We start from the raw sequence: 25,556 nt of genomic DNA, 5'->3' as shown, positions 1-25,556 counted from the left end.
AGTCCCACAATGTCACTGGCGCCGGAGGTACTTCCTTTTCCGGTTGCACTAGGCGCCTGCTCCTGCAGACGTGTTCTTCCGGTGGCGTGAGCGGCGGCTTAGCCGGAGCTGGGCAAAATGGTGAGAGGGTTGAGGGGAGTTCTTCAGCGGGCTGTGAGGACCCTTCGGGGTCTGACCTACACCGCGCTTCTCTCCTCAGACGCCGGTGGTTCAGAGGGCCAGACGCTCCTGGAACCTCCGGCTTGGGCTGACAGGTGGGGAAGGGGGAAGCCCTTGCCATGAACTCCTTAGGTTTCTGAGCTCGCGATTTCTAAGGATGAGGGGCGTGGGCGTTCCAGTTTATATATCTCTGTTATCTGTGGTGTGTTATCGTTGTCTGGAAAGTTCTTCTGCCGAACCTGAGCCCATCCTACAGTGCCCTGGGCAAATGTTGTTTCTTGGTGAAGCACTTCCAACTCTCAGGCACTTGGCCAGACTCTCCTAGGAGCGCCCACAGCCTCTGTACAGACCTCTGGCTACGTTTAGTGGACTTCTTTGTTTTCGGCCACGCCTCCCAGTGACCACCGTCTGACGCGAATCTAGCTCTGGGATGATGTCTATTCATCTTTGTATTCCCAGTGCCAAACAGAGGGCCTGTAATTGGAAGCTCAATAAATGGCAGCGATTGTCTTTATCATTTTGGGGGTAGGGGACCGTGATTGTTTACTGAATTGAATTCCAGTGTCTCAGAACAATGGGGTCAGTTTACTTCCCTAGAGTTGTTATGTTCTGGATTTTAGAAGCATTGGCTGACGTGTGACAATGAAGTTAATATTTGTACAGAACTTTACGTTTACATCCCTCTTTCATAGGCAATATCTCATCATCTTCCCTACATCCTTAGGAAAGAAGCAAATACCTATTGAGCAAAATAGATATTTGCCAGGCACTAGACTAGATGCTATGATTCATAATCTTTTTTCTACATTATTTCTGTGAAATAGATACTACAGTTACTTTACTCAGACTAAGATTACTCAGTAGAACCAGAACTTTAATGTCTTTGCTCATAGCTCACAAGATTCCATAATAGCATACGTAGTGAGGAAAATACTGAATTGGAAATTAATGCCGGCAGGGTAGCTCACTCCTGTAATCCCCGAACTTTGGGAGGCCGAGGCAGGAGGATCGTGAGGCCAAGAGATTGAGACCATCCTGGCCAACATGTGAAACCCCATCTCTACTAAAAATACAAAAATTAGCTGGGTATGGTGGGGCGTGCCCGTAATCCCAGCTACTCCGGAGGCTGAGGCAGGAGAATCACTTGAACCCAGGAGGCAGAGGTTGCAGTAAGCCAAGGTCGTGCCACTGTACTACACCTGGGTGACAGAAGCGAGACTCCATCTAAAAAAAGAAATTGAGGCTGACCATGCCTGTAATACCAGCACTTTGGGAGGCTGAGGCAGGCAGATCACCTGAGGTCAGGAGTTCAAGACCAGCCTGGCCAACATGGCGAAAACCCGTCTCTACAAAAAATACAAAAATTAGCCTGGTGTGATGCACACCTGCAATCCTGTAATCCCAACTACTCAAGAGGCTGAGGTATGGGAACCTCTTGAACCCGGGCGGCAGAGGTTGCAGTGAGCTGAGATCATGCCACTGCACTCCAGCCTGGGCGACAGAGCAAGACTCCGTCTCAAAAAAAAAGATACTGAGATCTGGGTACCACCAGTAAGTGACTTGGAGCAGGGGTTCTCAGCTTGGAGTCTATAGACATTGGTCCACAAAGCTCTGGAAATTGTAGGCACACTTTTTTTTGTATGTAGTTTTTCTCAAGCAGAGAGTTCATACCTTTCATCACATTTTCATAGTGGTGAGATCATTGGCCTCAGAAAATGCTAACGACCATTGATCTGCAGTTAAACACCTTCTGTGTCTCAGCCTCTGACTCTCAGCGGCCCTTCTTGTCTCATATTGAAAAGATAAACTGTCTCCTAAGTTTTGAGATAGAACTGTGACTGTCACTCTCATACTGAATGAGTTGCTGTTGGTTGGGAAGAATTTCCACATTTCCGGGCTGAAATCAGCTTTCACAGCAGCACCAGGCTCCTTGATAACCCCACTTTCTCCCCAGGCTGAAGTCTTGGGATTCTTTGCTAGCTCTGATCTCTTGCCCTCCTCTAGGAGCTCGAGGCCATGAGCAGATACACCAGCCCAGTGAACCCAGCTGTCTTCCCCCATCTGACCGTGGTGCTTTTGGCCATCGGCATGTTCTTCACTGCCTGGTTCTTCGTGTATCCTTTCACTGAGCAGCCAGAGGACCAGCGTTAGTGATGTGGGAATCTGAGGGAGAAGCCACCCTAAGTACATGTGCCCTGCCAGTTTTGTACACTGGATTGAGGCTGAGAGAAGGTAAGGAGGGGAGGAGGGCTGGTGATGCCCAGGGGCAGGTTATGGCCTTATGTGAACTCAGTTTGTTCTGTGGATTTCCAGGACAGTGAGCAGGGTGCCTGGCTGGAGCGGAGGTGGGGTATAGGGGAGCTGCAGTTAGAAAGGTGGTATAAGGAAGGGTGCACTCAGGTGTCGGGAGGTCAGAGGGCTAGTCCCAGCTCCTGTCCTCATGAGCTGTGTGACCTGGGGCAAGTGACCTAACTCCTCTGGGTCTCATTTTCTTCATGGCAGTCGAGCACTGGAGTCCAGGGTATCTCTTAGGCCCCTCTGCCTGGCTGCTCTGAGCCAGATAGGCTCCCCAGAAGGCACTGAGCCAATACCTTTCTCCTCAGAGTCCCCCTGCCTGGGCTGTCTGTACTCCACGGTCCATTTCTTTGCTTTGCCTTAACTGCTGTGCCCAGTTACGAGGTCACCTCTACCAAGTACACTCGTGATATCTATAAAGAGCTCCTCATCTCCTTGGTGGCCTCACTCTTCATGGGCTTTGGAGTCCTCTTCCTGCTGCTCTGGGTTGGCATCTATGTGTGAGTGCCCAAGGGTAAGAGCTGCGATGGGGTGGACACGTGAGCCTCCAGGGTGCAGCCCGGGGAAGCCTCTCCATAGTCAGGTCAGCAGAGTCCTTAAGGCTCTTACCAGCATGACCCCTTGGTTGATGGAGACAGACTCAGTGGAATGGGAAGGGACAGTGGACATTTGTTCCTCTTTCCCTACCCCTCATACGGATTTGAGCCAAGTGTGACTGAATGTGTCAGTTCTGAGCTCACATGGCCTAAGGCCTCCATCTACCTTTGGGATGTACCACGTAAGAGTGTGGGCACAGGCTTCCCATGGTTGTACATTTAAGTCAGACCCCAATGACTTGAAGAGGCTGCTGGGAAGTCGGCTGGCTGGAAGGGGGTCAAGATCTGGGGCTTAAAACTTAACTGCAGAAGATAATTCACCAAACAGGCTGCTGGGAATCAGCTCTGGTGGCTCATCCTCAAAGGCATGTGCTTGACAGCCTGACAGCCCTTGCCCCAGGAACACGGGTACAGGGAGAAAAGGTGGAAAGAAGGGCCATTGGTCTCATTTTGATACCCCTCTCCTCTTTTAGGTAACAACCAGGCGGCTTCACTGAATCCCTGCTTTTGTAAATTACTTTTTTTACTATTGCTGGAAATGTCCCACCTGTTGCTAATAATAAAGGCAGATGTATGGCAGTCTTGTCTGTTGCCCATTCCGCAGGGGCGGGGGCATGCTGGGACCTACATTCCTTACCCAGTCTCTTCCCTTTCCCATTTCTCATCTGCCTTTCACACAGTTCCTGCTGTTGACCTACTTAAGGGGGATGAGATTTGTGTGGCAGGGGTGTTTTGTCATTGAAATTTAAGGCTCACTTGTGGATAGGAAGGGCCTGGGCCTACCCTCTAGTATTGTTTCTAGGACAAACTTTAGGAATCCACATCAGTCCATTCTGCCCTGGGCCAGTCCCTGCCCTAAACATAGCCACCCTTCTGTGTGCTGGGGCATCCTCACCAGGCTCAGCTTGTCCCCTTAAGAAGGCTTTTCCCCTAGGCTACTTTTAACGTAGGTGGGCAGCAGCAGGTGCATGGGTGGGGAGGGTGTGGCCATGGGAGGGGCTGAGTCCACTCCTAGCCCCAGTATGAAACTAAGAGGATAAGGGGTATGAAGCATCCATTTGGCTATCTGGCTCAGGAGCTGAGATTTCGGTCTTCTCAGGAAGAACTCTGAATTCCAATTGGCCCTCACCCCATTGGTGACTCCTCTCCCACCAGACCAATCCCAAGAAGAGACAAGGAGGCAAGCTCAGATACAAAGCAGTATTTATACATTTATTTATATATGTATATTCACTTCAGAAGAAAAGAACAGTTCAGGGACAGGAAATAAGCAGGCCTGGGGCTGCTGCCCTCACTGCCCACCTCAGAGTCAGAGTTGGTACATGATAAATACGAGTCCAAGCTTAGGGAGAGGAACTGGGAGTTAACTGGGAGGTAGGTAGGGGGCGCTCTATGCACATGCAGGCTTCTATGGGGGCACAATATGGGCAGCATGATTTGCACTGGGAGGCCCTATGTACAGCTTGAAGCTAGGGGGAGATTAGCCCAGTGGCTACAGGAACAAACGCCAAAGGAGAGAGAAGGGAGGGCTGACCTGCTGGACCCAGGGCAGGGATGGGGCCAGGACACTCACCATTGCCAGCTGGGCAGCTGGCCCACTTACCTTTCCTGAAGCCCTTCTACCACAGGCTTAAGGCAACTTTGGTCCAAGGTTGACCCCCCTTAAGCAGCTTGGAGCCCCAGCCTGGCCCCAACGCCTGCACTGAGGAACCCCTCCCCAGGCATGGAAACAGAGCCAGCTGCTAATGGGTTTGGGGCTGTGCTGTGTCCACATGGGCTCCAGGGGGCAGTGGACAGTCACTTTCCAGTTAAGGACTGAGGGGCCACTGTCTAAGAACATGAACCCCCATTGAGGAAGCCCCAGAATCCTATTACATGGAGTGGGGCTCAGCAGTTTTAAGGCATAGGGAGGACTCCCTCAGTAGGAGGGAGAACAAAGTCATCCTAAGTAAGGCTCAGCCCCTGCATGGTATGGGAATCGAGAAATTCCTATGTCAGTGGAGCCTAATTGGGGAGGGGGCTGGGAGGAAGCTATCCCTGCTATTCCTGCATCCCCTTGCTGTTCCCTATCCTGAGGACAAGTGCTTTCAGATCAATGGCAAAAGGGGGCCTGCAGGTCACAGGCTTCAAGGATTCAGCTCCACTATAGAAAGGCCTCCCATTCAAAGCTGAGAATGAGCAGTGGGCCAGGGGCAAGGCCTGGTTCCCAAAGAGGTGGCAGCGTACCACAGGGCAAGGACAGCAATTCCCTTTCCCATTTCTGGACCCATGGCAGACATGGCTAAATGATTACCACACTCCTTCCATGAGCCTGGATGTGACCTCAGAATGGACCAGGTACCACTAAGAAACTTGAAGTTGGTACTTAAGATACAACTTCTTCCCTAACTCAGGGCCTTGGTGGTCAGGAGTGGGATGGGTGTCTGAGGCTCCCTGGGAGGGATCGGAGCCAGGGCCCTGTCTGTAAGTGTCACACCCTGCTCTAGCCCACTCTGAGCTTTCTAGCTCCATTCTTCCATTCCTTCCTGCCCTGGTTTAAGTGCATTTAGTAGTTACTTCATTAATAACAGCAAAAGCTATTTGCATCTGCCCACCAGCCAAGACCAGGCTGCTGCTTGAGGGATTCCTGCTCCTCTGCTCAGAGAGAAGGATGTGATCACTGACATCACTGTGACCTCCATACACTCCAGGAACACAGGCAGTGGGCAGCAACACCATCTGGGGGCTCAAAGGGAACGTCCCCTTCCAGATATTCTTGGTTCAAGGCTCCGGGGCTTACCTGGCCCACTGGCCCCCACTGGTTCAGGCCTGTGAAGGGCTGAGGGTGGCTTCACCAGGCACTGAGTTGACTTAAGGCACAAAGTCGGTTTCTCCAACCCATCTAGGGCTGGCCTCGGTTGCCCTGGGACTTCTTGGGAGCCAAGCTGTCCCAGGGAGAAGAAACTTCCTGGGCCACATTTAAAGCTTAGAAATCCAAGTCCAGCGTAACAGGTAAACCCCAGAAAGTCTACTACCTAGCCATCCCCCAGGGAATAGCTTTAAGGGGGAGAGCCATCTGCCTTCCGTTGACTCATGGGGGTCTACCCAAGTCTTTGAGGGCTGGATCCAAGCACCCTGCTGATCTCAAAGGTGGGCAGCTCCTCTTTCCAAGAGGGTTGGCTCCAGTCTCAAAAGGGGAGGCAAGGGAGAGTGGGCTCTGAACAAATGAGGGTCCCAGGCTTCCCCTTGCCTCCAGGGCACCTGAACCAGCCCTCCAGCCACCATATCTGGACAGAGGTGAACTGGTCCTGTCCTGGCCCCGAGAGGGTGGCAGGCAGGAAGGCCCAGGAAGTCTCTGGCTCTCAGGTTCCCTCTGTGCTGTGAGGCGCAACCAGCTGGAACAGCAACTCCAGTGTGAAGACTTCCAGTTTCACCAGTCTCGGGGTGGGCCAGTGAACAGCAGAGCTGGCCTGCAGCGGGCTCCAGTGTACACCATTGCATCCAGTGTTGTGGGGTGCCCAGGCACCCCTGGTCCCTGGCGCTGCCTCAGGAGGCAGCTCAGTCACACAGGCGGTAGAAGTGGAAGTAGTAGTCTGTGGCTGGCTGGACGAGAGCCTCCAAACTGCAGTTGGCCTGACCCTGAGTGGAAGGGCAGTGGGAAGCTGAGGTGGCTCTGTGAGTGTGGGGCAGACGGCACTCCCTGCTGACGTTCCTTGACACTGTGCCCCCATCCTACCACATACTGTGCAAACCCCCATTCCTCAAGCCCCACGCCGCAGACGGGTGCCCAGACCTCCGAGGTAGGTGGGATGCCCCTGCTCACCAGCAGCGCCACCCGGAAGTGGTAGGTGAATTCACGGAAGGACAGGATGGTTATTGGCCACTGGTGAGAAGTGCCCTGGAGAGAAGGGAGGAAGGAGTCAGGACTCACTGCTGCCCCTACCCCAACCGGCATCTCTCACCACAGCCATCGCAGTCCTGGGGTCTGTGGGGAGTTTTATGAAGGAAAAAAGCAGAGAACTCTGAAGAGATGGGAGGGAGCGTGTTCTGCTTCAGCAGAAGGCGCAATGGCAGCTACTCCGTGCAGACCATGCCTGGTACTGGCAGGTCCACAGCCACCTCTGCCTGGCCCTTGCCTCCTTCCCAGTCCTGTTGTGCTGGGTTCTCTCACCCGCTACGCTCTGCGCACATCAAAGTATTTCATGAGCCCCACCCTCAGTACAATCCAATGATGCCGTGCTGCTACTAGCCCCACCTTCTGGATGAGGAAACTGAGTCATTTGCCTAAACATCACACAATGCAGCAGAGCTGGCATTCAAATCCAGGTGTGTCTGGCCCTCTCCCTCACAGGGTGGCATGCGGCCTGGCTGCAGGCAGCTTGCCCATCTCCTACCTGAGGCTTTGGCTCAGGTAGGAGATGGGCAAGTCTGTGTGATGTGGTTTCAGGCCCGAGTGCGTCTGATGCATATCTAGCTGGGTTCTCTCTCGGCCACTGTCTCCTCTGTGGGGCCACAGGGCTCTGGCCTCCCTCAGAGGAAGGCCGAGCTCTTCCGGGTGCTTTCTGCACGTCTTTTCTCCCTCACTATAGAGTACATTCTTGGAAGTCAAAACCTGTCTGCTCCACCTCTCCCCTGCAACTGGGCCCACCCAGCAGATGACTGGGACAGATGGGGCTCCAATCGCTATTTTCTGAGTAAACACATGAATGGGCGAGAAAAAATAATCACTGCTTCTCTGTTTGTCCTGAGAGTCTTCTCCCATGGCTTCTCAGGCCCAAGGAGAAAGCGGGGGTCCATCAGCCTCAGGGACAGTCCTAACTTCCGGTTACCGGGCCAGGGAGGAGTTAGCCATCCAGTTCTCCCAGAAGAGGTGGCCAGACATGGAGCCTGAGGGGCCTTCTAATGCACATCTAGCTGTGCCACTTGCTGAACGGAGCCTGAGGCTGGCTCCTTCCTGCTTCTGCAGGGACCTCCAGTGAGTCACAGCCCTCCCCGCCTGGGCCCCCAGACACCCGCCTGTCTCCATCATTGCAGTCATCCACGTCAGGCCCGTGATCTGCTTTCTTTCCCAGGTCTCCAGCATGGCAGGGCCAGGAGATGCTCAGAATAAACAAAGACGGCACATGTGCCCATCCCCAGAACACAGAGGTCCAGGCCCCAGAGTGTCCCTTGTGGAAACACCTTCACGCTGTAACTCCCAGCTCCGGCTCATTGACCATTTGGGGGCCCAGTTGTGCCAGGGGAGAAGAAGCTCAGGCCTGGCCAGCCCACAGCTTCCCAGTCCCACCTACCTGGGTGTCCTGGTGGGCGTGGAGACTCTGTGGAAGGCCCCCCTCCTCACACGGCTCCTCCTTTGACCTCAGGCTGCACAGCACCACGGACACTGGGGAGGAGGAACTGGAGACAGGCCCAGTTAGCAGAGAAGTGGGGTTCTGGAGCCCCTTAACCCCAGTGCCCTCCCAGCCAGCCTTCCACACACCTCTGAATCCCCACCTAGCCCGAAACACCGCATAATAACCATTCCCATCAACCATCCCACGTGGTCCTCAGCCCATGAGGCTGGGTCATTGAGCCAGTTAACCACAAAGCAGGCAATGAACTCAGCACTCATCCCACCGTGTGGGAAATGCCAGACTCTCAGGCTGTCCTCAGGCATGGCTGTTCTGAGGTTCTGCCGGAGACACCTGGCTCCCCTCCCACCTCCCACTTCCCCACACCGGCACTCACTTCATCTGCAGAGTCAGGCTGAGCTGCAGTGGGGTGCCGCTGCTGACAGGGATGTGGTAGGTGAAGTTCCCAGGCCTGAAGTGACAAAAGTGGCCACTTAGCCTGAGGGCACCCTGCCAACATAACTCCTCAGCCCCCAATCTGTACTGGAGCCCTGTAGAGGCCTGGAAAGGGGCTGCCCTGCCTTGTGGGGGAGGATCCTCCCTGAGGGGGCAAGTTCTGGACAATCTGTACCACCTGGGCTCATGTCACTTGAGGGGACCTCCCTGAGTGAGGGGAGGGAGCCTCACCCACCTGCAGGCATCCCCTGGAGCACAGTACTGGGAGGTGATGGGCATCGAATTCTCCAGCACTTGGATGGAGGTCAGGGAGGGCACTGGCTCTGCGAGGAGAGAAGCTGTTGGGGCAGGAGTAAGGCGACAAGGCAGGACACCAATGAGAAGCAGGCATGTCTTTCCTTGCCAGACTTGAAGCAGTCACTCACAGCTTAGTATGAATAAGTTCCCAGACCCCCACAACGTCCAGAATCACACTACACCCTTTCCTCAGCAGCCCTAGGACTACCCAGTCCCCATGAGCCTGACGTCTGCCTCCTCAAAAGAACTGGAACACCCAGAAGTAGGGGTGGGTCTTCGCATCCCTTGCCAGGTGTGCAGGAGCCTGCTCGAGGCCTCCGCTCCTGACTGCAGGCATCTCTCTCAGCTCTGCGTTCAGAGACATCAGTTACACTGGTCGCTTGAAATCGGTGATGGTGAGAACGCCACACAAATCAGGCTCTTCCCTGCCCCAAGGCCGATGGTTACAGAGCTACTAGCACACTGCTCCTCGCAGCCTCCCTGAATGAACCCACTGCAGACTGGCTGGCTGGGTAGAGGTGGGACTGAAGTGTGACAAGCCAGATGGGGGAGACAAGGCTTTCTTGGTCATCTAGTCCACCTACAGTCTTGCTGCTGCCTGACTGTCCACCCAGGAAGGGGAAGCTGGGGCCACTGAACATTTGCTGGGTCTGGTAAGTTTTCAGCTCTGTGGCATGACCCAGGGACCCAAGGACCCCAGCAGGATCCAGGACACCCTGCGTGGCCAAGGATAGGTATCAGATACAGATGAGATGGAAGGTGCCCTCCCAATGTCCCTTCTGGGCAAGTTCCAAAGGTCCTTTTAAGAGTCAGCTCGGCCAAGTGTGGTGGCTCACGCCTGTAACCTCAGCACTTTGGGAGGCCAAGGCCAGCAGATCACAAGGTCAGGAGTTCGAGACCAGCTGGCCAACGTGGTGAAAACCCATCTCTACTAAAATACAAAAATTAGGCCAGGCATGGTGGTGCACACCTGTAATCCTAGTGGCTCAGGAGGCTGAGGCAGGAGAATTGCTTGAACCCAGGAGATGGAGGTTGCAGTGAGCTGAGATCATGCCACTGCACTCCAGCCTGGGCAACAGTGAGACTCTCAAAAAAAAAAAAAAAAAAAAAATGACCAGCTCCAGAGAGGTCTTCCCTGATCCCCCCCACCTTCATCCAGATTAAGTACCCTTCCCAATCCCAAAGCTGCCTGCATGTCCCCCCAGAGCCTAATCACACTGCTGTGTTTTCATCTCTGTGAGGTCTTTGGGGACAGGGGTGTGTCTGTCTTCATCATCCTCAGTGCCCTGTACAGAGCCAGCCAGAGTGGCAGGCAGCCCAGTAAATTGGTGCCTGGCAGACATCTCCCCCTGGAGTTTCCATCTCTGCAAGCCACATTTTCCAGGTTTTTCTTGAAGCCACCAAACCCATCAAATGAAAGTCGGTGAAAGCAGAGCTGTCTGGTTGAAGCCAGGAAGCCTCCCAGCCTCCCCTTCAACCCCCAAGACAGTCCCCAGGGTACCTCAGAGAAACCTAGTTTGAAGACTTCAATAAAAGGTTCTGTAGCTTTCTGAAAACCAAAGATCTGAGGTGTGGGAAACTATAGGGGAAACCCAGTATAGCACCCTCCCGAGGCTGGCATGTGAAGGGGGCCAGGCTCGGATCGAATACCAGCCCTGCCTCAGAGGGGCTGCCTGATCCTGAGCAAGTCACTTCACCTTCGTCTCCATCCCCATTTCCTCAGCTGAACAATAGGAAAAATTCCTTTCTTGCAGGAGTGCTGTGAGGACTAAATGAGGTGATCTATGTAAGGCTGCGGGTCTGATTCCTGATCCTTACTCTGCTCAGCAAATGCCTATTGACAGACAAGCCTGAACCCAGACAGTCATATGACTGGGCTGAGCCGGGCTGTGGCCAGTGAGCCTTGCCGGGCTGGGCTGGGTAGTGTCAGGAGTGTGGCAAGTACCTGACTGGCCCTGGGCCCAGGTGGGCTGAGCAGGGCCCACGCTGGACCGGGGAGCCCCTCGGCGGGCCCGGCCATGGAAACCAAGGCTGGGGCTGTTCTTGGCTTTGCCCTGCCCCACAGGGAAGGGGACTGCAGGGCTGGCCAGAGGCTCCATCTTGTGATGCTTGGAGTGGCCAATGCCATTGACTGAAAGGCCCCAGGACTTGGCTCTGATGTTGGTGGCTGGCAGCAGGGCCCTCTGGCTGGGGCCTGTGGAAAGAACCAGGGACAGGCTGAGAAGAGGGGAGCTGGTTTCTTCCCATCCAGCTTTTCTCTGCGGCCTCACAAGACTGAGTGAACCCCATGTGTCCCTTGGTCCCCTCAGGGGCCTTCCCAGCCCTGAGAAAGCCGTACCTGAGCGGTTGGTGCTGGGGCTGGGGCTGGGGCTGGGGCTGGGAACATGGCCAGGGGTAAAGCTGGGGCCAAGACTGGGACCAGTGGTGGGGCTGGCAGTGGGTGAGGCGCAGCAGACGACAGGGCAGGGGTGGCTGGAACACAGATCCAGGGTGCGGAGGGCAGAACCTGGTGCTGAGCTGGTCATGCTGGTGGTCACTGAGGAGACCAGAGGCTGTATGAGCCAGAGGAGCCCCCAAGACAGAACATAGCCACCTCCCCGTCCCACCCCAGACCCGCCCAGACACGCACCCAGCAGGAAAGAAGGCTGTATGCCTGGCAGCCCAGTGGTCACGGAGGACTGTCGGAGCTGCGTAGTCCCAAAGCTCTGGCTGGACCTGCTGGGGAAGGGTGGGCTGAGCTCAGAGGGGCTGGGAGCGCCTGAGGGGAGAGGGCCTGGCAGTCCTGGAGAGGCAGGAGGGCAGGAAGAGGCAGAGAGGGAGGGGAGGGAGGCAGGAAGAGGGGCAGCAGGAGCCAGAGGAGGGGGCGCTGGTCAGCACGTACCATGGGCACATGGCCTCACTCCCCCCAGGGGGCTGGGGCCGGAGCAGGGCCAGGAGACAGGAAGTAGACACGGCCAAAGAGCTAAGGGGCAGCAGAGAGGCAGAGGGCGAGACAGACAAAGGGGAAGAGAGAAGAGAAGACACAGTCAGAGGTGGCCCCGGGAGCTGGGGTGACAGTGGGCTCACAGAGCCCTGGCCCTCCTTCCCCCTACCCCATGTTCTAAGCCCAGCCCCTCAGACAGCCCTGACTCGCAGGCCCAGTGACCTGGAGGAGCACTAACCAGGCCAGACAGAACCATCAGCGTCAGCAGGGACTGGGAAAGGCTGCCCACCCTCCAAGGGGACCCTTCCTGGATCCCCCGACCCCCAACAGGCTGAGAGGCTAAGGATGAACTCCTTTAGAGGAGACAGCATCATAGCTCTCTGACCTTGGACTGCCTACCGAAGCCCCACCTGGCCCGGCGGCTTGGCTTGGCCTCCAGGAACCTACCCATCAGTGTCTACCAGGTCCTCCTCCGTGCGCAGGCTCAGCACATACAGTGTGGACATGGACACCACGCTGGAGCCACAGAAAAGGGTGACCATTAGAGCTGGAGCCACCACCCAGCGCCCTCTCTCCAGGACAGGGCTGTGGTCCTTGGCTCCTGGGGCTGGGCCCCCAGGTGGTGCCTGCAAATGGGTCACCCTGAGGGGAAGAGGCAGAAAGGCCCACCTCACCGAGACCTCAGCCGCCTGATCTCCCAAGCTACGTCCTCCTCTTCCCCCAGGCCTGAGCCCATGGGCAGCTGACTCCACGAGGAAGCTCCACTCCCCCAGTCAACTACCCTGAGAGCCCAGAGGACAAGTCACCTGAAGGCCATGACCACCACCAGGGCAATGATGGTTCCCTGCAGGAAGCGCTGGCTGATGCAGGCCTGGTCTGGAACCACGGACGGTGACTGAGGACCAAGAGCAAAAGTGCAAATGCAAAGTGGGCCAGGCTGAGGCTGCCTGCTGTGGGCTCTGCGGGAGGCTGGGGGTGCTAAGGGGGTACCCCATTCCCCCAGGGGGCAGAGAGAGAAGAAAGAGAAACTGGGGGCTGGGAAGGCTACCGAGTCACAAGGAGAGGGAAGTGCCGGAGGCAGTGAGGCTGGAGAAGTGCAAGCTGGAAAGGGAGGCCACAAGGGATGGGGAACCCCCCATTCAACTGGCCTGTCATCCCTGCTCACCCTTACCTTGCTGGCCACCTTGGGGGGCCTCTTCTTGTGGGGGACGCTGCCCGCCCGGCTGAACTGGCTCCCTGCATGGCTGCAGCAAGAGGGCCAGGGTCAGGGGTGCCCCTGGGAAGAGGGGTCTGACTCTCCCCCACCCCACACCCCCACCTGAAGGCTCCCGAGCTGCCGGTGGACTTGAGGCTGTCGAGCCGCCGCAGCTTGGCCAGCTTGTGGCTCCAGCGCTCCAGCTCATCGATGCGTGTCTCCAGGTTGTCGGTCAGCTTGCACAGCTCCTTCACAGCGCCCACGTTCTCCATGAAGATGCGCTCCTGCCATGGGCCGTGGGCCAGTGCAGATGGCTCTGTCAGCCCCAGGAGCCCCAGGCTGCCAGACATCAGGGGGCAGGAGGGGCAGCCACTATCCTTGGCTACCTGGAGGCCCTCAGAGCCTCCCTACCTGGGCAGGCTCCTCAGTCCAGCCTCTCATCTCCCACAGCTTCTGTGCCCATCTCCAAGCAACGCGCCCAGCACTGCAGCTTCGCCTGGCCTGAATAGCCCTCCCCACTCCCTGCCAGAGCTCCTGATCCACCCCTCTGATGACGGCGGTGACTCAGATGTCAGCACTTCACTATTCAGCTGGGGTGGAGAGCTGTCTCAGGCCTCCTTGGAGCCCAGACTCAGGCCAGGTAAGTGACAAACGTCATCCTCACAATAAACCACGTATTTAATCCTGGAGATAGCCACATGAGGATGTCTTTGCGGTTCTGTTACTGCCCTCACATTACTGGGGGTGGAGCAGGGCCCAAATTCCTACCCACACATCCCCTTGAACACTCACCCCTTCCCTGTGGGGTGCAGAGGGAGCTCTGGAGGCAGCATGAGAGTCGCTGCTCCTGCTTCTGCTCTGCAGTGCCCCCCAGTATCTATGGAGGAGATGAGTGCCCCCCAGCTGGCTCCCCACTTGCCCCTGGGCTCCCTCCCATTCCCCCACCCACAGACCTTGTTCACCACCAGGAAGTTCTCTATGGTTTTCCCATTGGCAAAGACCATGTCTCCGGTGTCTTTCACAGCCTCAGGCAAGATCTCCTTCACCTCCTGAGCGATGACACCTGGGAGTGAGGGGCGAGCCAAAGATGGGTGGGGGGAGAGGGGGAGGGGACTGCTCACAGCTCTCTAATGTACTGTGGGAGCAGGATTGGAGAGGGTGAAGTTCTAGAACCCAGAGATTTGGATTCCAAGGAGCCCTGGAGCGGGGGATCCCATGAACAAGTGTTCACAGAGTTGCAATTCCAGGGCTCAAGGTGCCAAGGCTGGGGTGGGGTGGGTTCCCCGGGGTAAGGATCCCAGGGGAGTGGGTAGTACTCCAACAGGTTAAAGGTAGGATTGATTTAGCAAGAAGGGCGAGGGTCCTGGGGCCGCGATTTTCGGATTTCCACTGACAACGGGGCGAGGTTCCGGGGACCTGGAGAGGCGCGATTTTCCAGGGTCTGAGGGGCGGGACTTCTAGAAGGCATGATTCCCAGGGGCGCAGTTCCCAGGGGTGCAGTTCCGGGAGTCAAGAGGAGGGATTTCTAGGGGTAGGATTTCCAGGTGACAGGGAGCGAGGTCACTGAGGTCCGAGGTTTCTGGGTTCCCCGACCCCAGTCCGCGCCAGCCCGGTCCCTACCTGTCTCTGGCGCGGCGGCCTCGATGCCCGCGCTGGCGGCGAACTCGGGCTTGTATCTGTAGTGCACCAGCCGCATGCGCGAGATCCTCTTCAATTGCTCAGTGGTGTCCACCTGCGGGGAGCCAGGCCTGGGAATGAACCCCTCCCCACCTGCGGCTATCCCGGAGCAGGGCCCGGATCCCAGGAGGGAGGCCACCCAGAGGCTGCAGTGTGGAGAAGAGACCCCGCTACTAGAGTCGTTAGATCCGGATTCGAGGTCAGCCTCCCTCCCTTTCTTCCTCTGCAGCCCCGCCTTTCCGCGTGGCCAAGCCCCTCCCCAGGAGACCCGCCCCCGCGGCCCGCCCCAGCCTCTGGCCCCGCCCGGCCCCCGCAGCCCCTTCTCACCTCCTGCACGTGCTCCTTGGCGCGCAGGTCCGAGGGGTGCATGAGCGAGCCCATGACCTTGACATTCCCGTGCACAACCAGCGCCTCGTCCGGCCGGTCTGTATTGATGCCCACGCGGCCGTGGTGGAAGACGGTGTCGGGCACCTGTGCCCGCTGCCACAGCACGTCGCTGTCGCTCTCGAACTGGCCTGGGTTGGAGGCCTACCGAGAGTTGGAGCTGAATCAGCCCTGGGGGACAGGGGACCTGCAGGGCCCTAGGAGCAGGGGAAACGCCACAGCAGCCCCTCCCCTTCCAGCCAGGGCTTCTCACCGCACCAAGCCCAACTTAAAACTGTCCCTCCCATTGTGAAAACTTTTTGTCACTTGTGGGATCCCAGAAGCTACCAGGTCTTAGTCCACCTCCCTGCTTTACTGTGGAGACCCTGCAGCCCAGAGAGGGTGGGAGCCTTGCCCAAGGCCACGCAGCCAGTGCCTAGCAGGATGAGCGCCCTCTCTCCTGACTCTCTGCGTGCTACTTCTCCCAGCCCTGGCGAGGGCTGTCTACACCCTGGGGGGACCCAGTGGCCCTCACCCGCACGATGATTCGCTCTGAGATCTGGGCGGCCAGTGTGTAGTTCTGGTTCTGTGCGTGGGCCTGGAGGGCCACCACCAGCATGAAGTACCTGGGACACACAGGGGTCTCAGAAGCACTAGGGGCCTGCCCTCTCCCCAGGGCCACCCTTTCCCCGGCCAGATGCACGTTCATCTCACCCCATGCTACAGAGGAGGAACCCAAGCCTCCACGAGGGGGCAGAAATACCCCCGGCCCACAGCAGGAAGCCAGGGCTGTTTCTCAACCCAGAAGCCAGGCTTCTGCTCTTCCCATCTTTAAGTCAGTGAAGGACTCTGAATCTCAGGCCCCTCATCTGTGAAATGGCTCAGCCTGTAGGACTCTGTGCCTGGCAGGCCACACAGGGCGGTGTCTTCCTGCCTCAGAGACGGAGGGGCTTGGCGCAGGGCCCCCACCTGCTCACCTCTGGTCGGGGTTGGGCTTGCCCTTCTTCCGCATGTTGTTGGCGGTGGTCTCGCTGAAGTGCAGCCGTCCCACAGTCACCTTCGTGACCTGCTCTGGGGGCAGATTGACCCTGCAGAGGACAGGCAGGGTGCTTAGGGGGCAGGGAGGGAGGCTGCTAACAGCCATGCCACTGAGGGGCACCCAGGCCAGCAACATAGGGGAGGCAGACGCCCTGGGTACCTCCCTGGCCCCTCCATTCCCAAGCCACCTCTAGGAAGGGCCCTTCAAGGTCCAGCCCCAACAGGGTCTAGACACTCACGTGACTGGGTTGAACGGCCGCTTGCTCCGGTCTGACTGGGACTGCTCGATGTTAATGGACTGGTTCAGGGCCTCCAGCTGGGGGGAATGGAGCCAGTGGCACCTTGGTATGGGACGCCCCAGCTGGTCCTGCCCACCTGCCCCTCTCAGCCAGGCCTGGCCCAGCTAGAGTTCACCAGGAAACGGGGTAGCACCCAGCCCTCAGCCACGTTTCCCCCAAGCTCAGTCGGATGCCTTCAGCACAGTCACACCCCCCACCCTACTTTACACCCACACTGTCCTCACCACTCACATCACACCACTCCCCTGACTTCTGCACAGCTACGAGTGCGGTCACTCCCCAAACATCCACGCCCCCATTCCACACCCACACATTCCCCCACCTCTGCATGTGTGCACACACGCACACACACACACACACACACACACACACACAGCCCCACCCTCCCTCACGTCCATACCCCACACCTCACGGCAGCCTCCCAGCCCAACCACTTGCACCCAGACCCACTCACTCCTCAGACCCTCTCCATACCCATGTCCCCTCTACCACTCCATGTGCACTGGCAGAGCCATTCCAAGGTGTCATGCTGGCTCACTTATGACACCAAAGCCAACAGACCCAGCCACGCCCCCAGAGAGCTGGTAGACTCAAAATCAGCCACTCCTGGGGTTGGGCTGTGGTGCCTCCCAGTGGGCCTCAGTGGAGGGGCTGCTAGGGAGGGGCGAGTGTCGAATCTGCCTGGAGAGGAGGGATGGGTTTTGGGAAGGGCATCCAAGGCAAAGGGAGCCGCAAGGGGACAGCAGGGGCTGCACTGGGCAGGAGAGGTTAGGGTACCACAAGTGGCAGAGCTGAAGCAGAGGGCGGGGCCCCCAAGGCCGCCGTGGCACAGCTAGGAAGCTGGCTCTTTGCTGGGAGGATATTGGGGGCCTTGGAAGGATATCCTTGGACGGATAGGGAGTGCCATGGGCCCCTTGAGTCTCAAGTGGAGCAGGAGTTGGGGGTCCCAGCTGCTTTGGACATTCCAGCAAGGAAGGGAGGAGACCCAGACCAGGGAATGGACAGGAAGGAGGAGAGGAGGGGACCAGGTAGACGGATCTTCAAGAGCAGGGCCAGATGCATGATGATGGAAGGAAAGAGGGCCTTGACCCAGATGTATGACTGGGGTAACCAAGGCCCTGCACCCCATTCCCTGACAGGAGAGCCCAGCGCGGGAGGCAAGGGTGCAGGGAGTTTAGTTTAGGATTTGGAGCTGAGGCACCTCGTAGACGGGTCAGGAGATTGGTCTTTTTTTTTTTTTTTTTTTTTTTTTGAGATGGGGTCTCCCTCCGTCACCCAGGCTGGAGTGCAATGATGCAATTTCAGCTCACTGCAACCTCCGCCTCCCGGGTTCAAGCGATTCTTCTGCCTCAGCCTCTCGAGTACCTGGTATTACAGGCATGTGTTATCACGCCCGGCTAATTTTTGTATTTTTAGTAGAGATGCAGTTTCACCATGTTGGCCAGGCCGGTTTCGAACTCCTGACCTCAGGTGATCTGCCTGCCTGGGCCTCCCAAAGTGCCTAGGATTACAAGTGTGAGCCACTGTGCCTGGCCAAGAGATGGGTCTTGACTGGGATTTCAGACTTGGGAATCACAGGCTGGAGCAGGAAAATGGGCAAGAGGGAGGCAGGCTGAGGAGCCCAACGTTTAAGGGTCAGGCACAGGGAGAAAGGTGGGCGGGGTGGGGGTGGTGGCAGAGCCAGATCTAGTTTACACACAGGCACACATGCTTGCCGTTTTTTTTTTTTTTTTTTTTTTTTTTTTGTTTTTTTTTTTGAGAGGGAGTCTTGATCTGTTGCCAGGCTGGAGTGCAGTGGCATGATCTTGGGCCCCTACAACCTCTGCCTCCCGAGTGCAAGCAATTTTCCTGCCTCAGCCTCCCAAGTAGCTGGGATTACAGGTGCGTGCCACCACGCCTGGCTAATTTTTGTATTTTTAGTAGAGATGGGGTTTTGCCATGTTGGCCAGGCTGGTCTCAAACTCCTGACCTCAAGTGATCTGCCCACCTCGACCTCCCAAAGTGCTGGGATTACAGGCATAAGCCACAGCACCTGGCCATTGCTCGCTTTTTCTGGGGTTGTTCAGTGCCCTCCAGGGGCACTCCTACTCCCCTTCCTTGCCAAGACCCAAGCTTGCCTTCACTCCGTGTAGCTTCAGGTAGAAGCAGTCGAGGGGCTTGAGGCCCTCGGGCGTCTTGACGTACTTGGGCTCGCCCAGCATGCCAATGTACACTGTCACCTGGAAGTGGTTCTTCTTCTGGCACACGAAGGCGTCGTCACCCACGGAGAAGTTGAAGCCCTTGTCGGCGTCCACGCGGTAGGTGAGCATGGGCCTGAGGGGGTGAGGGCACTCCCCTGAGGCCCCAGAGCCGGGCCGGGAACACCAGTTCCTCCCATCTTCAGGGTTCCAAAGCCATTACCCACCCCACACCCTGCATCCTCAAACCACCAATGCAGCTGCCACCACTCCTGAGAAGTGGAAAATGAGCGCCGGGAGGGTTCCAGCACAGGGCTGCAACCCCCCTCAGCATTCTCTCCTCTACCTCGAGCCTCGGGCCACCACCCTGTCCTGGTGATGGGGGAAGCAGGGCAAGACCCTGAGGCTCACCAGTCAGGAGGGAACTCCTGAGTTGGGGGGGAGGGGGGAGGGTGCTTGACTCCCCTCCCCACACTTGGCTCCTTCCCAGAAGGCTGCCTGAAGCCCCCTTGCTCACCCAAGACGGGGGCGAGAGGGGCTGCATCTGCAGAGCCTCACAGAGCCTGACAGCTGGTTGCCCTGGAAACGGTGGAACCAGGCGCCCGCTCTGCTGCAGGCCCCGCCCCTGCCCACCAGCTTGCTCAAACCCCCTCATTCCCACTCCCTCTGTCCCGGGGAGGAAAGGGGGCACTCCTGGACGCTTCCTCAACCTCAGCCTCAGTGTGCCCATCTACTTGCTGGATTTAGTGTCCCATGTTTGGCCCCTTTGGGACACCTTTAGTTGATAGTAAAGAGAGCAACTGTTGGCCTGTGGCTTAGTGCACCCTCACTCAGATCCCCAGGCACAAGAGTGGTCACAGGAGTACCTGGTGCCAGCCTGGAGGAGGCTGGGCAGGGAGAACGCTTCCAAACTTGTGGGAAGAGGCCCCTGGGCCTGGCCAGTATTGCCAAAGGCCTGGGCTGTCCACTCTTCCCTCCTGGAGCCCCACCCACCTGCCTGAGCTAGCAGAGCACTCAGGAAGCCTTTGGGCTGCTTCAGGGCTGCAGCTGCCAAGCTTCCTGGCCTTGGGACCTGGGGTGGCAAGGGTGGCCCAAAGAGTATGGGGGTAAGAGTAGGGGGCTTCATCCCCATGCCAGAGAGGCTGGACCACCATACGACTGCACCCCCACCTGGCAGGACCTCATGGGACCCTTCAGCCTCCACAGCAGCCAAAAGCTCCCCAGCCCTGGGGCTGCTAGCTAAGAATTCCCTCAAGGCCTAGAGTACCCAACTCCAGGCAGCTGGTCTCAGCCATCGGCCCAGGCCTGGCAATGCCCAGTTACCCTGTCACCTACTCACTGGCCTTCTAGGGGAGCCAGGGGAATGGTCCCCACAGGCTCCCAGCCTGGGACCTGGGAAGATGGAGCCATCTGGGTGTGGAGGGGGCACTAGGAATGCTCAGGCAACCTCTGACCGGATCCTCCCCAGCCCCTCCTCCCTCTCTCCAGGGAGGGGGCTGCCGGGAGAGCCCAGCTTGAGCTCAGCTTCCGGCTACCTTCCTGGAATGCAGTGGGAGGAGGCAGGGAAGGAGGAGCCAGGAAAAAACACCCAACTGCCCACTTCTCCCTGACTTGGTTCCCAGCTGTCCCTCCCTGGCAGTCATCACCTTCTCAGGGAGCCCTGAGTGCCAGTCCTGGCTCTTCCCTGAGCCTGTTTGCTCTTCTGGGAAATGGGTGCTCCCAGACCCTGCTCTGGGACCTTGACGGAGTCCTGGGCTGGGGCGTCCAAAGATGGGGTGGCCTGGAGGAGTGGGGAATGGCACAGGGGACTCACAGCTCCTTGTAGTTGGCGTCGTACAGGGTTGCCCACTTGTTCTGCTGATGGGGCTGCCATTTGATGGACTGGTAGTTGGGGTCCAGGTAGGAGCCACTGAGGCTGTCATTGTCCTGAAGGAGGCCTGGAGGGAGGGAACGTCCATGTGGGCCCTGCGCCCCGGGCCCTATACCCCATCTTGAAGGGTTGGCCAGCCACGTACCTGGGGAGGGGGCACCTGGTGGGTGCCAAGGCGGTGTCTGGACGCGGGCAATGCTGAGAGGCAAGGAACCAGGGCCTGGGGAGAGCGGACCCTGGGGAGGCCAGGGTGGGGATGGGGCGCGAGTGGGATGAAGAGGCAGGGCTGTCACCGTCCCGGGTTCCTGTTTGATCATTCCATTCAGCATCTGGGCATTGAGGGTGCTGGGGGGGGATTCGGAGTGCTTCCTTTTCTTGGAGGGGTGTGTGGGGAGCCTGGGGAAACAGAAGAGTGTCCCATGGGGGCTGGCTCTCCCTGAGCCCCTCCCACTGGGTAGTATCCACCTGTCCCCCCTCTTTAACCTGTTTGGGCCAGGATATGCCCCGCCCAGAGGACACCTCCTGCAGGAAGCCCTCAGGCTTTACCTCCTCCTACTCCCCATCTATACATGTCGTCATTTTCTGCCTCCATCACTCTTCCCTTCCCCCAGACTGTGGACAGGAGCCACACCTGACTGGCGTCTCCATCACGCCCAGCAAGAAGGCTGGCTCACGGAATCACAGCAGTCGCTCGAGGAATGAATGAGTTTGTGCCTGCCTGCATGTCACACTCAAGGTCATCCTTTATAGCAGGGGTGCTATGGAGAGCAGGCCCCGTGATCAGAACCAAGCCACAGAGTGCCTGGGCCACAAAAGCCAGGGAAGGCAGCTTCCTGGGGTGGGGAGTTTCGGGGGGACTCCGCAGCACCCCTTTCCCTTCTGGTTTACAAAATGTTTTGACCGCAGAACCTTCCTTTGACCTAAGCCTGTCATGGACTCTCCACGTGATAAAGCAGATGAAAAGACAGCCGGTAGTCAGAGTTGGGGGCTTGGGTCTAGGAAGAAGACTCCTCAGAAACCTGAGGGTTCCATGAGACATCTGGAAAGCCACTGGGGTCTGGGTAACAGCACAGCCCCGGCTGGGCCCTGTCTTGGCTTTGACCCTGGCTCATGGTCTGGGCGGGACATTTCCCCCATCGGGACCTCAGTTTACCTACCTGTGCCCACTAGATAAGGTAGTTGTGAGCAATTAGCCACGGCTGTAAACCCCCCAAGGCATTGCTGGGCAAACGTGTGTAAATCTGTTGACCCCGATCTGCCCTGCAGAGCCTTCTGCTCTTCCTGGGTACATCCCCACCCCTACCTCCCTCTCTGGCCTGTCTGCCGCCCACCCTGGTCCCCGCACCCCACCTTCCCACCCCAGGGAGCTGGCCGCCCACGTCTTACTCAGCTCCGTGCTGCTGCAGGAGCTGGTGCAGCATCTGGGACTGCTGGGTGTGGTGGAGCTCAGTGGGCACCAGCCCCTGCCCCATGGCAGCGTAGGGAGGGATCGGGGGCTCAGCCTTCATGTACAGGTCCCGCTGCAGGACAGGGTAGTGCGGTGGGGGTGGTGGAGGCGGTGGGGGGCCTGGCAAGTGGGCTGGAGGTGGGGGCGGATGCTCCAGGCGGGAGGGCACTCCCACATGGCACAGCGTCTCAGGGGTTATCGTACGCAGGAGATGGGGTTCTGCAGGAGAGATGGGGAAGCAGGCATCTGTGACCACCGTCCCTCAGGCTCCTGGGCACCATCCTCCCCAACACAGTCTCCTGCTTCCACCCCATCCTGGGCCAAGTCTAGGGGCTGCCCCCAATCTACCCCCAGTGGGAGGGTGGTTGATCAGCCACCCACTAGAGGCCTGGGCAGGGGCACAACCCTGCCCGAGGGAGGACAGCCCTTCACCCCATTCTAGCCACCTCCTGCCCCTAGGCTGAGCCAGGGAATCCAAGCCAAATCTCATGCCCCCCCCCAACATTGTTCCCCTCTCCTCTGAGGCCTACTCCTCCTCTGGGCCTCAGGAAGGAGTCTCCGGAGACCCCCGGGCCAGGCCTGCTCGGTGCTCCTCCCTCCAGCAGGCAGCCCCTCTACTGGGTTTCCAGGGGCCAGCCCCCCAGTCTGAGCAGGGAGGCCCCAGCTCCCTTTGTTCCCCAGGAGGCATTCCAGGGATGTTTTTGGTAAGATAAACAGAACTCTTGACCCCACTCTGGGCTGCGGGGAGCCTGCTGCCCGCGGTGGTTCTGCTCTTGGCCACCTGGGGGCCGGGGCACCCCTGAGCACCCTCTAAGCTGAGGTGGGCCCGGCCTGGGAAGCCTGTGCTCAGGCTGCACCCACGGCCTTCCCCAGCCACCCACTTACCGCCGAAGGGCGCGTCCATGATGGCGCAGGCGGGCAGGCGGGTGGCATCACGGCGGGGATACTTGCTCAGAGGCAGGGCCAGGCTCCCCACCCACCCGTGGGGAAACAATAGCCAAGCGCCAGGGAGTATTTGACCAGCGATAATCTCAGCCCGTTGGGCAGCCGCTGGCCCCCTCCCTCCTCCCCTACTTCCCCGATAAGGCCGCCCCAACCACTTGCCCAAACCCCAGAGGGGGAGGGTGGTGCTCGCTGGACTCACCATTCACCTGCTGAGGGGAGTAGGCCTCGGAGCCCGAGTCTGGGGGAGAGTCCGGCAGTGTGCTGTGAGAGCCAGGGGGAGGGGCTGGTGGGTGAGCAGCTGAGCCCCTGCCTTTCAGCTGGGCAGCTCCTCCAAGTGGCAGGGTCCCAGAGCCCCCCCAGAAGCTGGGGACACTGAGGTTTCCTCACATCCACCCTTGGGGGCATTTCTCTGCACCACCCATGTTGGGGCACCTGACAGGGCCTGGGGCTGAGGGGGCCACCCAGGATGCCCTCAGACCAACTGGGCACTTGGGGGACAGTTACTAGTGTCCCTGATGATGGCACAGGGACTCAAAGTCTCCGGCCCCAGTCCAAGGGCCAGGCCTTCTTCTCCCTTCCTGCACTCACTGAAGCCCCACAGAGTCCTGGAAATGCAGGGCCCTAGGGGGCTGGGCCTGGGGGCGTTCAGCGGGTCACAGAGGCAGGTGTGGACTGGGAAGGGAGCCAGCACCACCGGGCCTGGGTTTATTTTTTTCTTGCAGGTTTCACTTTATCAGTGTTCAGGAAAAAGAACAAACTCAACCCAAGAAGTCAACACGTCCTGCATGAACCCTGTGCTCGCCCAGCAAGTGGGAGGCTGAGGCCACGTGGGGTCCAGCTCTAGCCATTCCTGGTCCCCACATCTGGAGCAACTCCCTATTCCCATGCCCAGGGAAGTGCCAGAGGCCCTGTCATGGATGTAGCCCCAGGGCTGGCTTCAAAGTCCCCTGCACCCCTCTACCAGCCACCCACCCACCTTCCGGGCCTTGGGTAAAGACCTATATGGTTCAAGAACTCGGACCCTGCAGGTTTTGTGTGAATAATACGAAAGCGTGGATGGGGACTCAAACCTACTGCTCGCCACAGCCTCAGGCCCCTTGGTCTGCCCACTGCCTTCCTGCCCTTCCCTGACAATGGCCTTGGCTTCTGTAGTGTGTCAGGGTCTTTCACACCCTCCAGTCCCTGCAGTCTGATGCCCCAGGTCCTCAGGACCTTGTGTTCTTTCCTCTTAAATTTCTGTGGCATCTGATTAGTCCTCTTTTGGGGGATGGATTGGTGAATACCTCCCCAGTTAGGCTTCAGGAGCCACTGCAGAGCCATGCCTGTCTTGTCTTTTTTTTTTTTTTGGAAACAGAGTCTTGCTCTGTCACCTAGGCTGGAGTGCAGTGACGCAATCTCTGCTCACTGCAACCTTCACCTCCCAGGTTCAAGCGATTCTTGTGCCTTAGCCTCCCAAGTAGCTAGGATTATAGGCATGCGCCACCGCGTCCAGCTAATTTTTGTATTTTTAGCGCAGAAGGGGTTTTGCCATGTTGCTCAGGCCAGTCTCAAACTCCTGGCCTCAAGCAATCTGCCCACCTTGGCCTCCCAAAGTGCTGGGATCATGCCTGTAATCCAGGCACTTTGGGAGGCCAGGGCGGGCAGATCACTTGATTTTTTTTTGAGACAGGGTCTCTCTTTGTCCCCAGCAGTGGGTGATCACAGCTCACTGTAACCTCAACCTCCCTGTCCCAAGCTATTCGCTCACCTCAGCCTCCCAAGTAGCTAAGACTACATGTGCACACCACCACACCCAGCTAATTTTTGTATTTTTTGTAGAGATGGGGTTGCGTCATGTTGCAGGCTGGTCTTGAACTCCTGGGCTCAAGCAGTCTGCCTACCTCAGCCTCCCAAAGGGCTGGGATTACAGGTGTGTGCCACCACGCCCAGCCTCATGTCTGTCTTGTTTATCACCTAGACTCAGGCCTGGGCCTGGGTCCCTCCCTAGAGTGGCCCTGGCCACAGAGTCCCTGTGTGGCTCTGGACAAGCCCTTTTCCCTCTCTGAGCTTCAGTGTGCCATTAGAATCCTGACGGGAGCAGTGGCCGGGGCTCCTTGTGGGGTCTCCCAGGCTCGGGATGCTGGGGAAGGCTGATGAGCTCACACAGTCAGGCATGTGGTAGAGCAGCGGGCACCAGCAGGCGCTTACTAAATGTTACTTCTCCTTCCCCTCCCCCCAGGGGCCTGTGGCTTAGGAAAAGCCTCACGGCCTTGAGCAAACAGTTTGCCTTCTGCAGCAAAGGTTCACCCCTGGCACCCCAGGCCCGGCCTCCACTACCTTCTCCCCAGAAGCCGGGGAGCTCAGGAAGCACGGCCGGCCATGTCAGTGGCCACCGTACACCAGGGCTTCCTCTGTGCCCTCACTTGCTTCCCAAGATAATCTTGAAGGGTAAGCATTTGGGGGCTCACTTTACAGCAGAAACTGGGTTGGCCAGGCATGGTGGCTCACGCCTGTAATCCCAGAACTTTGGG

General features: G+C 58.0%; 2 protein-coding genes across 10 annotated transcripts in view; one reads left to right on the top strand and one right to left on the bottom strand.

The window, feature by feature from the left end:
* The first annotated feature begins 27 nt into the window (after window positions 1-27).
* Window positions 28-3,629, top strand: TMEM258 (transmembrane protein 258). 2 transcript variants are annotated; one of them, XM_010335483.3, is made up of 4 exons: window positions 28-120; window positions 2,164-2,273; window positions 2,832-2,954; window positions 3,524-3,629. In XM_010335483.3, exons 1-4 carry the CDS (start codon window positions 118-120, stop codon window positions 3,525-3,527), a joined length of 240 nt encoding a protein of 79 aa, XP_010333785.1. In that variant the 5' UTR covers window positions 28-117; the 3' UTR covers window positions 3,528-3,629. The 2 variants fall into 2 exon arrangements, with proteins under 2 accessions (XP_010333785.1, XP_003920262.1); XM_003920213.4 differs by having other exon boundaries at window positions 2,832-2,968.
* Window positions 3,630-4,236: 607 nt separating this feature from the next.
* MYRF (myelin regulatory factor) overlaps window positions 4,237-25,556 on the bottom strand; it is a 37,000-nt gene continuing 15,680 nt past the window's right edge. For 2 of the 8 annotated variants that reach the window (XM_010335435.3, XM_074401583.1), the window contains 24 exons: window positions 23,246-23,307; window positions 22,041-22,320; window positions 20,800-21,050; window positions 20,598-20,721; window positions 18,725-18,920; window positions 16,548-16,624; window positions 16,248-16,358; window positions 15,806-15,896; window positions 15,235-15,435; window positions 14,851-14,962; window positions 14,184-14,293; window positions 13,354-13,514; window positions 13,207-13,279; window positions 12,842-12,930; window positions 12,483-12,551; window positions 11,994-12,074; window positions 11,742-11,830; window positions 11,451-11,648; window positions 11,058-11,306; window positions 9,051-9,153; window positions 8,757-8,831; window positions 8,321-8,426; window positions 6,853-6,927; window positions 4,237-6,668 (listed from right to left, as the gene is read on the bottom strand). In XM_010335435.3, the coding sequence (XP_010333737.1) occupies window positions 6,588-6,668; window positions 6,853-6,927; window positions 8,321-8,426; window positions 8,757-8,831; window positions 9,051-9,153; window positions 11,058-11,306; window positions 11,451-11,648; window positions 11,742-11,830; window positions 11,994-12,074; window positions 12,483-12,551; window positions 12,842-12,930; window positions 13,207-13,279; window positions 13,354-13,514; window positions 14,184-14,293; window positions 14,851-14,962; window positions 15,235-15,435; window positions 15,806-15,896; window positions 16,248-16,358; window positions 16,548-16,624; window positions 18,725-18,920; window positions 20,598-20,721; window positions 20,800-21,050; window positions 22,041-22,320; window positions 23,246-23,307 (3,064 nt within the window). In that variant the 3' untranslated portion in view covers window positions 4,237-6,587. The remainder of the gene's footprint in view (window positions 6,669-6,852; window positions 6,928-8,320; window positions 8,427-8,756; window positions 8,832-9,050; window positions 9,154-11,057; window positions 11,307-11,450; window positions 11,649-11,741; window positions 11,831-11,993; window positions 12,075-12,482; window positions 12,552-12,841; window positions 12,931-13,206; window positions 13,280-13,353; window positions 13,515-14,183; window positions 14,294-14,850; window positions 14,963-15,234; window positions 15,436-15,805; window positions 15,897-16,247; window positions 16,359-16,547; window positions 16,625-18,724; window positions 18,921-20,597; window positions 20,722-20,799; window positions 21,051-22,040; window positions 22,321-23,245; window positions 23,308-25,556) is intronic. The other 6 variants (XM_010335449.3, XM_003920205.4, XM_010335457.3 and 3 more) reach the window with 6 other exon arrangements.

Source organism: Saimiri boliviensis, chromosome 6 (genome assembly GCF_048565385.1).
Source record: "Saimiri boliviensis isolate mSaiBol1 chromosome 6, mSaiBol1.pri, whole genome shotgun sequence".
NCBI classification, from domain to species: Eukaryota; Metazoa; Chordata; class Mammalia; order Primates; family Cebidae; genus Saimiri; species Saimiri boliviensis.
The sequence above is the reverse complement of the archived record's forward strand: the minus strand, read 5'-3'. Positions and strand labels throughout refer to the sequence as shown.